The sequence below is a fragment of the Cinclus cinclus genome, chromosome 18, assembly GCF_963662255.1.
Source record: "Cinclus cinclus chromosome 18, bCinCin1.1, whole genome shotgun sequence".
Taxonomy (NCBI): Eukaryota; Metazoa; Chordata; class Aves; order Passeriformes; family Cinclidae; genus Cinclus; species Cinclus cinclus.
In genome coordinates, this window is record NC_085063.1 from 7386776 (window position 1) to 7404033 (window position 17258).

General features: G+C 40.8%; 1 protein-coding gene across 1 annotated transcript; it reads left to right on the top strand.

Moving 5' to 3' along the window:
• The first annotated feature begins 2229 nt into the window (after window positions 1–2229).
• LOC134051240 (protein-glutamine gamma-glutamyltransferase 6-like) lies at window positions 2230–12698 on the top strand. Its single transcript, XM_062504891.1, is given in 13 exon segments — window positions 2230–2245; window positions 2248–2469; window positions 2665–2904; window positions 6615–6733; window positions 6984–7109; window positions 7257–7437; window positions 7688–7823; window positions 8184–8287; window positions 8384–8626; window positions 9275–9592; window positions 10547–10710; window positions 11371–11495; window positions 12548–12698. Coding segments are annotated over 13 exon segments (2145 nt in total).
• Window positions 12699–17258: the final 4560 nt, after the last annotated feature.

Below are 17258 nucleotides of genomic sequence, written 5' to 3' on the forward strand. Positions count from 1 at the left end.
GATAACTTATTCATGGCACACCTATTATCTTTGTAGGAAGTCCTTCTTGTCTTGGGATTCAAGAGCATGCATTTCCTCTGAGTAAATAATTTTGGTATCTCCTCCCATAATTACACCCACGTTGAGTAGGAACTCTGGCATTAGACAGACATATATTATAGGAACCAGTTAATTCATTTGACAACTTTACAGGTATTAATAACAACTGCTAAGTACCTCTCCCTTCTCTCAAATTTCAGCTGACAGCACGAAAAGATTGCTGGGTTTGTTCTTTTTATGATTGATGTGACTTGGACATCCTTGAAGAGCAAAGTAGAAGTTGTATGCAATTCTCATAAGCTGAGGGAATGGCAGGTGAGTTCTGCAAGTCATTTGCTTCCCTTCAGCAGGTATTTACTCAGGGCTGTTTCCTCAGGATTCATGCCCTGTAGGTATCTGCTCAGATTTCTTATCTGAAGGTAATTTTAGATTGCAATTTGTTCTTGCACTTCATTTTCAAAGTTTTAATGTTGGTATTATTAAGACTTGCTTCAGAATAATTTTTGAGCTAAACAGAGGGTATTGGGACAGGAAGGAGAAAAGAAATTTTCATTACTTTTCATTTCTTCAAAAGGCATAATTTTTAAAGTGCTTTGTCAGAGATGTGTTATTCTTGGTATTAACAAAATTTGTGTAATCCATTCTAATGGAGCTGTGAGCATGGGACCTATAGATGGGAATACAAAGATACATTAAAACCCTACCAAAGGAAAACAATAATGAGATTATCTCTGCTTTTTCAAGTTTAAAATTAAGATGGTTACTGAGAAGGGCAATTGCAAAACAAGGTTCCTCCTCATTTAATACTGGAAAAAAACATTCATAAATCAGCTTTGCAGGGAGAGCAGCAGCTATCTGCAGTTTGCTGTTGCCCATATATTCATGCTAAAAATTCTCCTTTTCAGCCCATCAATACTTTCTCACATTACCTCTTTGTGGTCTTAAACTACCAGAAAAAAACCAATCTTCTTTGAATTTAGTTATAACACTTTTTTGCATAAATTAGTTTTACTTTTATCTCTTCTTCAAGGATTAGATGTAAATTGTGGTTTAATATGCAGCTATATTGCTTCAAATCTGACTTAGTATTTCACTGATAAGCTCTATGGTATAGACCTAGAATCTTGTTTGAAGATCCCTACAATAATATTGCATAGGCATTAATCCATTCTTTCTATCCTATTATTTTTGCTGCTGTTATTGTTTTATTTTGATTTCCCTTTTAAATGGTGGTGGTCATGTGTCCCCATCCTGTCCCCACTCCCCCCACCCCCAACCTCATTGCATTTATGACACTAACCTTAATAAAAATTACTTAGAAGAGCCTTCACCAAGATACTTGACCTGAACATTTGTCAAAACTTGAAACACAGTGCTCCAGGTGTATTATGTAAAGTCTCCCAGGGCAGATATAAACACAGATGGTGCTTCTCATCATTCCCAAAGACAGCACAACTGTTCAGGTTTGAGCATGGCAACAAAACAGGGAAGGGAAAACAACTTTGCAAGGAATATCATATACATATTTGCTTGCCAAAAAGGCAGTTTAGCATTTGAGATGTCAGGAACCACTTCATGGGGTTTTAACCACAGACCATAATAAGAGCATGTGTGCAGGAGGACACAATATCAGGGAACTCCAAGCACACTGCAAGAATTCTTTTATGACATGAAATTACTGCTGACTAAAACAGGAAGTTCAGAAGTCACAGTGGTCCTGTGACTTCAAACAGAGCTAGATTCAGACAGATGGATTGACTTGCAAAAGCTTCAGCATGTCCTCAAATACCTCTTGTTCATCCATATAAGACAGATGATATCTCAATATGTATTTTTCCTTGCATCTAGGCCAAATGGCATCAGGATCTAAGCAGGAAAAGTAAGATGTCTTAATTGCCATTCCTGTGATCCTAAAAATAAATATGTTGAAAACATGGAGGGGCTACAGGACAATTTAGTCGGTGCTGATTATGAAATGACACCAATTTGCCCCTGTAAATTTCTTTTTAAGTCAGTGGTGAAAGAGCATCCAACCCTGTACAGGAGGTACATAAGCACTCTGTATGAGGGCTCTGTAATAAAACCGAAGGAAAGATTTCCATTATTGACCAATAGACTTAATTTAATGGGGCATCTGCTTTGTAGTTGCACTTCCTCCCACAAAAGGTAATTGCTCTTAGTAACCTCATCATGCCACTAAACAGCAAATGACCTCATGCCATTTTGCTTCTTCATGACTTTTCTCGTGTTTTATAGATCTGACCCCAACACACATCAGCTGGCAGCCATCAGTGAATGCAGCCAACCACCACACTGACAGATATGCCAACACTGAGCTGACTGTGAGGCGAGGACAAGCCTTCAATATCACCCTGTACTTCAACAGACCGAGGCAGAATGGGGAGAGCCTGGGATTTGTCACTGAAATAGGTAACGTTCCCATAGCTTAAGCCACGTTCTCAGAGAGCTGTAATCTTTATTCCTTGTAGTTCTCTCCTTATTCTATTTAGAGACGTGATTTTCCCGCCTGTATTTTTAGTGCTTCCCAACGTGCTCAATTTCAAGTGTGAGGGCAATGTTGAAAGCACTCTGGAATGGAAACCAGTGACCCCTTCTTTCTGGCAGGACCATCCCCCTCGGAATCTCATCGCACAAGGGCAGCATTTAACCTCTCTGAGGCAGGGGGCAGTGGCTGGAGTGCTGCCCAAGGACCCAGTGATTCTGCAGCCATGAACTTCACAATATCCAGCCCAGCCAACGCTGTCATTGGGAGATACAACCTCACCCTTCGGGTCACCTCAGGGAACAAGATCTTCTCCAGATACCTGGGCCAGTTTGTGTTACTCTTCAACCCTTGGTGCCCAGGTAGGTGCCAATGTCTTTGAACACAGCTGACCTTGCTGCTTTCCTGCCCGCACAGAGCTGCTCCCTCAAGCTGTCTCTCTTTGGGTTGCCAGAGGCTGCAATCTCAGCTCTGTGCTCAGACATCTGGTTTCACTACATTAAAAAGCTGCTGCCACCACCCCACCCCCTTTGTACCCTAACAAAATGTGCTATATGGGGTTATATCACAGACTCTTCAGAACTGAACAGATTGCTTTTTCTGTAGACAAGAGCTTCTCTGGGCGAACTCTTTCATGGTATCACTGCCCTCTGGTAAAGAATTTCTTCCTAACAGCTAACCTGAATCTCTCCCTTTTTAGGTTATAAGAGCTCTCCCTTGTCCTCTCACTCTCAGCCCACATAAAGTGTTGCTCTCCCTCCTTTTTATAAGCCCCTTTAGGCACTGGAAGGCTGCAATGGGGTTTCCCTGGAGCCTTCCCTTCCCCAGGATGAACATCCCCAGCTCTCCCGACCTGGCTCCAGAGCAGAGGCCTCCAGACCTTGAAGCAGCTCTGTGGCCTCCTCTGGAGGCTCTAACAGGTCCACATCCTCCTTGTGCTGAGAACCCCAGAACTGGATGCAGTGCTCCAGGTGGTGTCTCAAAAAGGCAGAGCCAAGGAGGAGAATCCCCTCCCTCAACCTGCTGCCCACCCCTCTGCTGGTGCTGTCCAGGATGTGGTCAGTGTTCTGGGCTACAGGCACACACTGCTGGCCCCTGTCCAATGTCCACGTTCTCCATTTTGGGTTCAAAATGGACACCTCTTGATGCTCCAACTTTTAATTTCTGCATTTCTTCTGCAACATGCTGAGGCTGCAAATTTCTAACCTCATATTTTGCAACAATGCAATAGTCTAGAAACCAAGATTAGCCTGGAAACATGACACTCTAGTGTTAAGAGAAGTCTTAGCCATCCTAGTGAGTAAACAGCTTATAAAAGAAAAGTAGCCACAATGATCCACTGTTTTTTTCCATGACCATATGTTAGTCAAGAGCCACTAAGAAATGCGTCAATAGCCAAGATGAAAAACGCTGCTAATTAGCTCAGCAAATTCTGGAAGACAGAAATAATTATACAAATATGTTCAGGAAACTCAGACCATCTCTGCACAGTCCTGAGGGAAAAAGCCTCCCCAGAAACCCCTGAAAAATAATTGGTGTGTAACTTGTAATTGATGGAAACCACACTGCAGGGACAGCAATATTTGACAGCTCCTGAACTGGAACATCAGCATGGCAATGGTACTCAAGAAACCAAACTCTTCTCAGATGAAAACAGAAAAATTAAGCTGTGCTCATTACAATTTTAAACTAATGATTTTGCAGAAGAGTCCTCCAGATTTACCAGATGCAATGGCTACTGACAGATAAAAGGGAGTATCCTTAATGCTGAATGAAGGATGCTGCTGAATAAGTTCTGCAGAGTGCAATACCTCTCTGATCCTGAAAAACAGGAACAGATTCAGTTTGGGGGTATGTTACCACTTTTGTATGGGTCACAGCAGAAGGGAAATGGGAAATTTATTTCATTGGCAGAGGATAAATGGCAAATCTGGTCTGTAGATATGGTTCCAGGTGGGAGGTTAGTCCTTAAACTGAGGAATAGAGAAATTAATTAATTATTTAACTGTAGTATCAATAAAGAAATACTTGGAAGAAAACAGTCAGGACTAGAGATGAAGGAAAAAAGTACTGAATTGGAGAAAAGCTACTAGAGAGTGGATCCTTAAGTGTCATCTGAAAAAACACTCAGATCAAATAGTTCATCAGTGACTTTGACATGCTGACATTAAACAGCACTGTCCATGCCCAGATGGGCTGGGACAACACACAGAAATAACTGGCTGACCTTAGAGAGTGGAGAAGGTGAGAAGAAATAAGAAATAATAATAGGAAATAAAAGACCACACCTCTGGGGAGAAATAACAAGGATTTCAGTGACAGACTTATCACCTGGAAATCACGAAGAATGTGAAAGCCTTTGTTAATCAAAGAACAAGAACCAAAGTGAAATGGCCCTGAAAAAGGAAAATGCAACCTTAAGCTATATAAGAGAAAACAGTTAGTCAGATTTAAATGTTGATGACATTGGATGACATGACAAGAATTAAACCTTGCTCAGTGAAGGATTACTAGGATAAATGAGCACATGAAAAATCTTCTGGACCAAAAAAAAAAATCTAGTGTAGCAAGCTATAAAGGTTTATTGAGAGCATATAAACCTTAGGGGGGAAAAAAAAGATATGTTCTTCAAGTGATTATACAAGGACATTTAGATTGTTAAGATTAAGAAACTCACAGGGCTAGAAGGATCTTAGAAAGTCATCTTGTCCCACATCAGGACTCTAAAGCAGGATCAGTTCAGCACTTAAGCCATTCCTGAGAAGTCTTGAATTCCTTCTTAATGGCCAGCCATTAGTGAAGCTCCAGCACCTCCCAGGGCAATTCCCTCCAATAAAACACAAGCCTTTCTATTAGATCTTTATCCTATTAACTAAGCAAATCTTTCTTGCTTTGACTTCAATATATAATTTCTCATCTTATGTATGACAGACACCAAGAATAGATTTTATTTCCCCCTGCCCAGTCCTCTTCACAAGAATTTCTGGAATTGTTTACAATGCTTGCCCCATTCCTTGCCCCCATTTTCTTCCTACCTTAAATAATTCTAAGTTAATTCATACTTCAGATTTTCAGGAATGCTGAGCATTCTTAGTGCTCCTCCCACTTTTTCCAACTGGTCCAGACCTTGAAGTGCAACACCTAAAACTGTACACAGGTCTCCATGTCCATGCTACCCCAAAACCTCAGGAACCAACAGTGATGATATTATTTTTAAAAGGTGTGGACAAACAAAAAGTGTGGTTTTGTGTGAACCACAAAAAGAGATTTATATCACATGATACAATTTTAAAAATAAACTGCAATTTTTTTATTTGCAGGAAGGGAAGGATGGGAAGTTCCTATAGGAAGGTAAAGAAGTTGATTCAATAAAATAGAAAAGCTGATATTTTTGTATGTATTTCCTGAAATCCTGGACCTTTCAGAAAATATCTTTAAACATTATAGAATTAAAAACAGAGCTAAGCAGATATTGCTACGTAAAGAGTGACCAAAACAACCTAAACCTCTCTGGGAACCAACACTTTCATAGATGCTAAATACTGTGCCAGAACCTTGGAAAAACAATGAGGAACAATGAACTCCAAGTGAATGGCTGAGCAGGTTATCCTAATGACATTCCTGATAGGACTTTGGATCAGCCAAGCAAAGGCCTTCATTTAGGAATCTTAAAACAAAACAAATACATCTAGAAAAGAAAGAAAAATGTCATCTGTGTGGTTCTTTTTAAAGAAAAAGACCACCCTGATGAGACAGAAAAATGTGGTGAGCTAGCCTGGCCTTCTGTCTATCTTCCTCACAAAAACACAATGTGCAGACAGGAGGCATTTAGATAATACACAAGGCTACACTAAAAGTAGGGGGAAAAAAGCAATATAATATGGATCTTTCTTTCACCACCCCTTCCCTGGTCATATATAGTAACAGACATTATCACTGAACTGCACCTGTTCGTGGAGCTGTAACAATTCTATTTTGCAAATAGAAGTTTTCTCCTGCTGAATCAGGACAAAAATGTTTCTGAAAGGTTGCTGGTACTCTCAGTTTTAAGCCTACCCAACTTGGTTTTCAGGTGATGATGTCTACATGTCCAATGAAAACGAGAGACAAGAATATGTTCTAAATGAAAATGGAATAATCTTTGTGGGCAATGCAAGGTACATTGAAGCAAGAGGGTGGTATTATGGACAGGTAAGTCACAAGGAATTCGTTTGGACTCTCATTCTGTCTCCAACAGCATTTATCTTATCATTATTTGCTGTTCATATAATAACTGCACAAACCTGGGTAGCTTTACTTGTGGCTTGCTCACTGTGTGTCCCACTGTCCCTATCACCTTTGGGCTGGGATATCTCAGAAAGGAGGAACTGCAGTAAAATCTCCTTTAATTCTCTTTGTGAAACCATCCATTTTCTCAAAAATGCATCTCACCTGATCACAGTTTCAAGACCTCCTAAACATCTGTCTCACCATGCTGGATCTGAGCCTGTACTACCGCCAGGACCCAGCCATGGATGTGTCCCGAAGAGGAGATCCTAAATATGTGGGCCGAGTAGTCAGTTCCATGGTAAGAAATGGACAGCTTAACCCAAATCCCACATGCGTAAGCAGAAAGCACCACTGAGACTCAGCCCCCTGCACTCTGAGCAATAGAGAGACACAGTGCATTACAGACAATTCCTTTTGTGCATTCTGTCCACTGGCCTCTTTTTAGATCAACGGAAACGACAACGACAATGGAGTTCTCCTGGGAAAGTGGCAAGGAAGTTTCCACTCGCACGAGAACCCATCCAGATGGGATGGCAGCGTGGTGATCCTCAAGAAATGGCGCCAGGACAACTACAGGCCTGTACAGTACGGCCAGTGCTGGGTTTTTGCAGGTGTGATGTGCACAGGTAAGCTGGATAGAGGATAGAGGACTGGGGTGGAATGGAGGTATCTGGGATCTCTGGTTTTATCAAAATTACAAAGCAATGATTTCTGCATAAGGAACAGCTCTGTGAAGACCACTAATGCTGAAGGATCACAAAATATTTAGACGCCTTTTTTCTCAGATATTTGTAATCATTGAACTAAAACTTGGTTCTGTTGTATTTCTTGCTCGTTTGTTTTTTTGTTATTTTTTTTTTATAAAATATATTTCAGTTTTGAGGTGCCTGGGGATTCCAACTCGTTTGGTTTCAAATTTTAACTCTGCCCATGACGTGGATAGAAACCTGAGTATCGATAAGTACTATGACAGCTCTGGAAGGAGTCTTAATATCAGCAAGGATTCCACATGGTAAATATTATTTCTTCCATCTCACCAACAACAATGGAGAGGATCTAGGAGATTTAAAAACATGAACACTAGCAGTACAAAAGCAACTGAGTGGGCAAAATGTAATGCAACCATCTAAATTAATACTGCAGACATCCATTTGGAAAACAACAAAAATCATGATTTTCCCACTCCCTGCCCTGAGGTCTATACTCAAAAGCAGGCAGTAAATCTGTCCTTTGCAAGAGGTGCTGTAACTTGACAGTTTGTGTCTCAGTTTAGAGTTTAGAAATTAAAAATAAAAATCGCTAGTCATCTTCAATTGGAAGTTTGCATGACTCTATATTATCATGCTTTTCAGACATTGTTCTTTGTCTCCAGGGATTATCATGTCTGGAATGAAAGCTGGTTCATTCGCCCAGATCTGGGAAGACCATACAATGGCTGGCAGGTTTTAGATGCAACTCCACAAGAACAAAGCAGAGGTAACAGCCTAAATTCTCAGCCTAACGTAAGAGTCCTTCTCCAAATTGAGCACAACTAATAAAGTTTTACCTTTCTTTTTTTTCTCCACACGTTAGGAATTTTTCAGTGTGGCCCTGCATCTGTCTTAGCCATCAAAGAAGGTGAAGTAGACCTGGATTATGACACCTTGTTTGTGTACTCAGAGGTGAACGCCGACTGCAACAGATGGATTGTATACAATGATGGAACTAAGAAAAGAGTTTATTGTGATACTGAAATCATTGGCAGGTCTATCAGCACCAAAGCTGTGGGCAGCAATGGCCGTGTGGATGTCACTGCTAACTACAAATATCCAGAAGGTAGAGGAATTAGCACAAATGGTTTCCTACTGTTGCCTACTGAATCCTTGGTGCTGGGAAGCTACAATGGGTAACCTGCTTAGTTTAAACATCTCTCCCCTGCCTTCAGAAAATATTTCTGCCAGTGTGCTCAGACTACTTTCTTAATACGAGTGTTTTATTTCTGGGTTTGTGCATTCAGTAGCTTCCTCATTAAGGGACAATACAAAATATAATTTAGTCCCTTTCAGAGAAATATAAAATATAATGCATACACAAAACAGGGTTATAAAATACATTTTACTACCCAAGGCAGACAAACCCTCAGGGTTTCACCCTTCAGTGCTTTAGTGCAACCATATTTAATACAGAGGCTGGCTGTCATCAGATCAACAGACCATCACTTAGCACACTAGTGCATGTTCTGACCAGAGAAAAAGAAATCTCACTTCTAGACAAATACAAATGCATCATAGTTCATTTTAGTGATGTATTCACCTTGTAACCTGTGAAAAACCTGAATGGAGGCTTAATGAAGATACAGGGAGCTTTTAGGCATTGCGTATTTCTGAGTGATGCTGATACCCTGTATTGGTCTGAAAACCTTTACACAGAGGAAGTGCATTTGCAACAAAAGTAGAATTTTGCTTGGTTCTCTGCTTCCACCAGGTTCTTCTGAGGAGAGAAGAGTCTATAAAAAGGCCTTGGCCAAGATACTGGGAACAAGTGTCACAGAAGGACGCACTGACTCTCCTGGGGGAAGATCTGCAGAGACAATGAGAAACCCTGGGATTGCTGGGAAATTCAAGCTGGCTGAACCTCCAGTTTTTGGCAAAGACATTAACCTCATCCTGGTCCTCAACAACCTCTCCTCTGACCGCAAGAGCGTGAGGGTGGACATGAGTGCCTCCACCATCCTGTACACAAGGAGAGCAGTGGCAGAGATCCTGAAGGCAGCCACGTCTGTAGAGCTTGGTCCTAAACAAGGTAACTTTTAACGTCCCTAAGGAGCCAATATAACTCTGTTCCTAGCCACAGGAAGGCAACTGGAAGAAAGAACCATCAGTAGCACGCCTATATCAGCTTTGTAGTGCATCTACTCATTCCACCTCTTTGCAGCGTTTTTTTACATTATTTTTTCCCTCTGAAAGTTTTCACTAGTTCAAGCATTAGTTGGATGTCTCATGAAATGTTACATAGAAGGCTACACTTATAAGTCCAGAAGCAGCACTAAGTGTGTGTGTCATGGTTTCTATATGGGTATATATGTGCATGTGTGTGTGTGGTGACTATTACATAGGAACACATCTTAACTCTTAACAGGTAAAAAAAGTCTGATGTGTGCCTTCTGGCACCCAACAGGCAAAACATGAAAAGAAATCAACTAGGAAAAAATTTAAAAGCTACACTGAAATTCTATCTCTCTTTTGAAGAGTCAAGACTATTGAAATTATTATAGAGATCTTTTTCATCCCCAGGGGCTACAAAGATAAACATTTTTCCCATACACAGAAAAGTTGTAGGACTACAGTGAGCAGCTGACCAGGTCACTTGAAAAGGATCTCTGTGAAACCTGACCCAAACTTTCTTCTCGACTGAGGTAAAATAAAGAGAATATAAGGAGGGAATAGATTAAAATGGTTATACCTCTAATCATAAGAAATACAAAGGGTCAGGAATCCAGTGAAATGCAGATGAGCAGACTACCTCAGTTTCAGGCCAAAATCCTCTATTCAGAACTGTAAGGGTCAAATGAGTTAAAGTATGCAAGGATCACCAGAAGAGGGAAATACACCATCAGTCTCACAAGAAGGAAATATAAACAAACTCCAGTGCCATGTTTTTTCTCTTCAGTAGTTAATAAAACCCCTCACCAGAACTCTATTTTCTTTAGCTTGCTTTGAAAATATAATGGTTCCTAAATATATGTCTGAATTCTAGGGAAGCACATCCGAGTAAAGATCCCTTATACTCATTATGGAAAATACCTGACTACTGACAAAAGGATCCAAGTTACTGCTTTGTGTGAAGTCATGCGCACGAACGGGCTGAAGCTGCTGGTGGAGAAGACAATCATTTTAGAGGACACAAACATCATCATTAAGGTGAACAATTTTCTCCCCGATGCTCTGAACAGATGCTAAAAGGTCTTTCTGGAGCTCAGATTTTAAGATGAGAATCTGGGGATAAACACATTACTTTTAGGCTGCCATTTGAGATGCTGTTTCAAAATTCTGCCTGGTTGAATTGAGAATGCAAGGATGAGAGAGGCCAGTCCTGAACCTTGGCAGAATCTGCCCCATTTTTTCAGAACAGCCCTGTTACCTTCTTTTTTTCCCAGTCACACGAGCCTTATGTTTCACAGTGCTTGTTTTCATCCCATGCATTGGCAAGTGCTTGTGTTGTCCTTAAAGAACTTTGCCAAAATACAGATTTAAACCCTTAATTCTAACCAGTGCTAGAGCCACTTCATATTGTTTTAGCACTTTAATCTTAATCAATGATGTGCCAAAAAAGAAAAAAAAAAAGCCGCTCAGCAACCAAAAGATCAGACAGGTTTCATGGGACATGTCTGTGTAGCCAGGGCTCTATTTCACTGAAATGATGCACGAAACATTGCAGACATCAGGACAGCCCTATTGAGCTAAGCCACATCCAGCTTCAAACATCAGGAACGTTAATGTTTGTCACGTGCAGCTCCACTGAATTCTGACTCCAGGAAAGTGTAAACCAGCAAGTGATCAGAAATGTGTTTTGTCCTTCAGCTGCCCCGGAGGGTTGTGGTGAACAAAGCTGTGTCTCTGGAGATCTCCTACGCCAACCCTCTCCCCGAGCCCGTGAGCCGCTGCGTGCTGCTGGTGACTCTGATGAACCAGCAGGTCAAGATAAAGTAAGTGCAAGCTGCAGAAATCACCCACTGCCTCCAGCATGACCGACAGAACATCTAATTTCTCAAAGCAGAAAGAAGGAAAAAAATCCACCACACTTGACTCGTCCTTTTTGTATTTTCTATTTCTGAAAACAAAAAATGTCACCGAATGTATATCGGCATATGATTCCTTAATCACGTGGTGTTTTTTCCACATAGAACTTCTTTAGCAACTCAAACCTGTTAACATTCTTTTTTCCTGGGAAAGCAAATGCACATGCCAAATTCTTTTGTCTCTCTGCAGCTTTTTCTACAGTTTGGCTTTCTGTTCTTATTTTCATATATAACACCCTGATACTACAAAGATAATTAGACTAAAGCAAACAAGCCAGACACTCCCCTTAGTTCAGCCAAAACAAAAAGTTGCTCTGTTCTCCTTTAAAGCAGGAAAAAACTTGCCTTTTCCAAACATAAAAGCAAATTCTCCTTTTTCAACATTTTGCTTTCCTCTGGACTCTGCTACTTTATGGATCAGCTCAGTGTTGAGTAATAGTTTGTAGTCCCTAAAGCTTCTTCCACTGTAAAACAGCCTGACTTGCCTTGGCTGTGGAATTATTTGGACTTAATAATCCATAATAAAAACAAGGAAAACATTATTCCAGTAGAAGACTAAGCCAATTTAGCCCAAAAGGAGGTACAAACCAAAGCACATGGCCATTAGAAAAAACATTATTGCCAAAAATGGATATGAACTAAGCAGGCATTGGACCTAACCTTTGACATCAGAGTTTTTCTATTCTGAGTTTGTGATGACTATCCAAATTTGTATCCAGCCCTAAGATGGAGCTGTGACATTTCACCTCTCTATTCCATAATTCCATTTGAGAGTAGGGGAAGATGGTACTGTCCTTTCTCATTTCTTAGTCCACACAAAGCCTCAAACCCTAAGTAATTCTCAAAACCCATGGCTGGGTCTCAAATAACTGCAGTTCTGTTTCTTGGGAATCTCATAAAACACAATGCAAGCCTGAACTAATTTTTTTTTTCTTTTTCTATTTTTTTTTTATTTTCAGTTTGGCACGACTGGCACCGAGGGAGAGATCAAAAATTTATTTTGAGTTCACACCTCGGAGGGCTGGGCCCTTACAGCTGCAAGTAGACTTCTCTTGTGACAAATTTTCACATGTTAAGGGATTTGTAACAATTGCAGTAGCACCTGCATAATGTGATGGAATCAACCTTCCATTTCAGCATAAACACAGGAAGACACTCTCCTCTGTATAGGAACAGTGGTGACAGAAAGGAACTTTGCACAAAAATTGGTGACCTCTTACATTGCAATAGAATCAAGTCTGCTTTCATGGTGCTGAATTATTAGTCTCTAATTGTATTTCTCTCCCACCCCCTGACAGAAGAAAAAAAATGAAACCCCTTCTTTGTAGAAATAGTTTCACTATTTTCATATCTCATTCTGTTAAGCTCCCAGTTTTGACTGTTCTCTCAGATAATTAATACAATCTCCTTTCGACCACATTCTAATTGTCAGCAATAAATAAAAATAATTCTCAACTGTACTGTTTTGTAATGATGTATACATTCCATGGGTGTAGCACAAGAAATCACGGGACTGAGGAAAAGGGTTTTTTCCTTTATTTCACAAGCCAGTAACCTAGAAGAGTGGAACACTTCCTCCATTGTTCACCTTTCTGCATTTGTGACACATACAGTTCCATGAATGGGGAGAAAAAAGCCTAGGAAGGCTGGGGAAAGTGATGCTTGGGGTCCGTGGCAGTATTTGTGTAGCCTGTGGGCACACCCTGTCACAGAGTGGAGAACACATGTACATACTCAAAACACAAACTTAATTCTTATGCATCCTGACAGCGTCCCAGGCACCACAAAGCACAGGGAGGGTTTTGCAATAGTGTGGGAGCTCAGCAAGGTCACTGAGGACAAGGAACACATTTTGTCTTCAAACCTTCCCCATGGCTCACCCAGGGACCGTCCCAACCCCACACTTGTCAGTGTGTGCAGACAGAAACCTCTTCTGTGGGTTCCCAATCCCAGCATTTCCAGGTACCAGGTGTCCCCTGAAACCCACCTTGAAGTAGCTGTAAGGATTCCCTGCTCCTGCAGCCTCTCCAAGGCTGCTGTGACAGGTAATGACTGACCAGGTACAGGAGCTGCCAGGTCACCCTCGGAGCAGGATGTGGGGCAATCGTGGTGTGCAAACAACTCTGCCAAGCCTCAAGAGTTATATTTGCTGTATGACTTACAAAAAGTTTAAAGCAGAAATAATAAGCCGAAAGAGAGCTGTGAGGAGTTATGGACATTGGCATTTTTGTCTGACAGTTGATCATATTTCAGAGTCTGAAGAATCCAGACATAATCACAGATTTTTACAGAGAAGAAACCACAAAAGAAACTATAAAAAACCCCTTTAGATTCCCTTTAAAAAATATATATTTAAACTGCAGGCAATTGATTCACCTTTTTGGTTCCCAGCAATATCGTTATGAAAGTGGAAACAAAACAGAAAACAGAACTGAAAAAAAGACACAAGGCAAAATGCAGAGGTGAGGAAAATAAGAGATCATCCGTTCTCCTGACACCCCTTACTCCTCATTACAGCCCGCTGGAAGTCCAGAGCAGTCTGCAGCCTACTCTTGGGACAAATTGGCAGGACATGTTTTTAGATAAGCTGTTTCACAGGATGAGGGAGGAGAGGGCAGGAGGAGCAGAGAGTGCCTGTAATTACAGCAGGCAGGGCTCACACCACAAGAGCAGCTCTGTAGCTTCCTCCAGGGCCCAACCAACCTTGCCATGCCAAACAGCTACAGAGAAACTATGTGCATGTATGATGAGCACCAAACTACAAAGAAAAATTATTAGAAGCAGAGGCAGCCATTAAACACTTCTCTTTATTTAACACAAGTCCCCGATCGCAGCTGACTGCTCAACAATGCCCCATCCCTGGCTTGTGTTTCTCCTTACAGAAGAAATGCAGATTTACAGGTAATCATGTCAGAAACAGGTAAAGAGAAGAAAGCATTAGTACAATGATGTGGCAAAGTCAGAGCAAATTATATGCAGTTATGCGGAAGATCTTCAGAAAGATGTCTAAAAAAAAGAAAAATTGGGAAAAAAACTACTGGCAGTAACACTAATTATTATAAATGTACTTAGATCACTCCATGTCCCACATAGCTGTGCTGTACCATAGGTATATTAATCTACACTTGCCCTCTGTACATACCATTCCCAAAAATCTAAACTGACACAAACCAAACCATCTAAAATTAAGTTGCTTCTGTCTACTTATTTAAGTATTTCCTTCATTAGACCAAATTTTGGATGCTTTCCTCTCTAAAATGCCAGAATACTGATAATCATCTTTCCTCAGAATACTGATTATAATCTTTCCTCAGTCATTCACCAGTTTTACATAAGGATAATTGGATTCAAGGTTGTGCAATTAAAGCAGTCGTCAGTGGATGCTCACGTAGGATATCACTACAAAAACAGTAGCTACCAACCACAGGTCACACCCAGCTTGTATAAACTCCAGCCAAGTCCAGTCCTGAGCCTTTCATTACTGCTGCTGGTGGAAGAAGATTTAGAATGTTCTTGCACACTTTTGTAACCGTAACCTGAACTACGCACAAGTGTGGAAAAGAAGAAAGAATCCTTATGGCAGGTAAGTTCATCCAGCCTAATGGCTCCAGACATCCCTCTTCCAGTCCAGATGAGCAATATTTGCTGAGGAAGCAAGATAAATTACATCTAGCTGCTCTCTCAGGAACTTTGCTTTTTTAGGTGTAAGTGTACACTTAACTTTAAGTGTATTTATTGTTTTTTCTACTAGAACTGATTTTCTTTTTTCTTTTATTATCATGGGTCATGAACTTTTTTATTTTCCAGTAACACAAAAAAGTAGCGTAAGAACATATTTTTCTATCATATCAATTAGCTGTTCTATTTAGTGCTTTTTTAGCCACCTAATGAACTGTTGGCTAGTGACTGGGGCATCAAAGAGCTACATGGAAATCCCAGGCTCTAAGGTCAAAGAAGTCTGGCCTCAGCCAGGTCACTTGGTGGCCTCTGGACTCCCAAGAGGGGCTCTGCCAGCCAAGTGCTGCTTGTGTGTCTGGGATTGCACTCACTGTGCTCACTCTCATGCTGACTGTAAAGAACTCGAGTTTGCCACACGGACCATGGAATACTCACACACAGACCCTACAGTTTAGCCTAAACATGTTTCCTGTTATAGCTTCAGCTTTCAGTCAAAGGCAAAGAGAACTCCGTGTTCATCATTGTCAGCATCTTCAGCAGTGACCATGAGGCTTTTCCTTCTGAGTGTGCTCCCAATGTCTGTCCATTACAGGATGGACACCCAAACCAACTTTTGGCCAATTGTACACCGACAGAATTATAGAAAATAAATTTTCCTCTCAGGCACTGAAAGAAGAAAAAAGAAATTATAAGATTGAAATTGAAACTATGAAGATTAAAACAAGGATAAATTTGAGATTCACATGGACAAAAGACTGGCATCAAGCTTTACTGTGCTCTTGCCCCATGTACTGAACTTTTCTTTCTGATCTCCTGCACATATTCTCTAGAAATGCCTGTGTAACCATGAACTTCGCAAGGCAAATCAAGCTTTGATGCACTAAATTGTTAGAGCAAACCAGTGCTAGCCACTGCCTTCTTTATCTTTCCTACTTCTGTTCACTTCCCCTTTTCCATCTTGTGACATTCCACTCTGACAGTCTTCAGCAGAACTATTCAGGTGCTTTAACATCAGAGCCTCACTAATATCAAGCCCATGCCTTTGTTGCCATTAAACCCTCTACGCATGACATTTTTCTTTACAAATGTGCAAAATGCTCTTAGTTTCCTGCATCCCTGCACAGCTCACAACACGTGGTGCTCTCTGCCCCGCAGAGCCTGGGCATTCAGGATACACACGGATAAAATGCAGCAGGGCAAACTGACTCCATTTCAAACCTGACTCCAAGTGCCCTTCAGAAACACCTTTAAGTCACTCTTAAATTACAGGACTTGATATTAGGAATGATGTTTTCCGTAGGTCCCTTTCAATTAAACATGTTTAAGCCAGGAAAATGAAGTGATGATGCAAGAGACACACTTTCCAGGCATTTCACATCATGTGACTCAAATATCACACTCCTGCCAATGGAATTTTTGTCTCCAGGTGACACATTTGAAGCAAGACCCTTTACTGAAAACACTCACACATATCTATGTACACAGACTGCAGGAAAGTCACTTGCTACAGGCCTTTACTGCCTGGAAATGCACATTTCTTCCAGAAAGCTGAAAAAATTAGTATAATTATGCCTTTATTAAGCCTTCACATAATATAACTCCATGCTGCAAATGCAGCAGGAAACTGAAATCTCACCCTTTCCATTATTACTGTAGAACCCCATAGATTCTCTCAGACATGGGCCTCTTTCTTGGTTCAGTGAGATGATGGAAATTTTGCTTACAGCACCATTATTCCACACAGAGTTAACAAGCTCCAGTCAGAGCAGGAGGTTTCGTTCATCTGAAACTCCTCTGGACTATCATATTGGCAAAGGGCACTTTCCAAACACCTGTTTTTGTAGCAGAATCTGCATTTTTCTGCTTTGTTTTGTTTGTCGTTTGGGAATTTTTTAATTTATCAAGGAAATAGAAAGCTTGAAGCTTTTGTAATCTGAGCTTCAGTGCCCCATTTTCATAATTGGGCAACCTATCATGATACAATAGAACAAC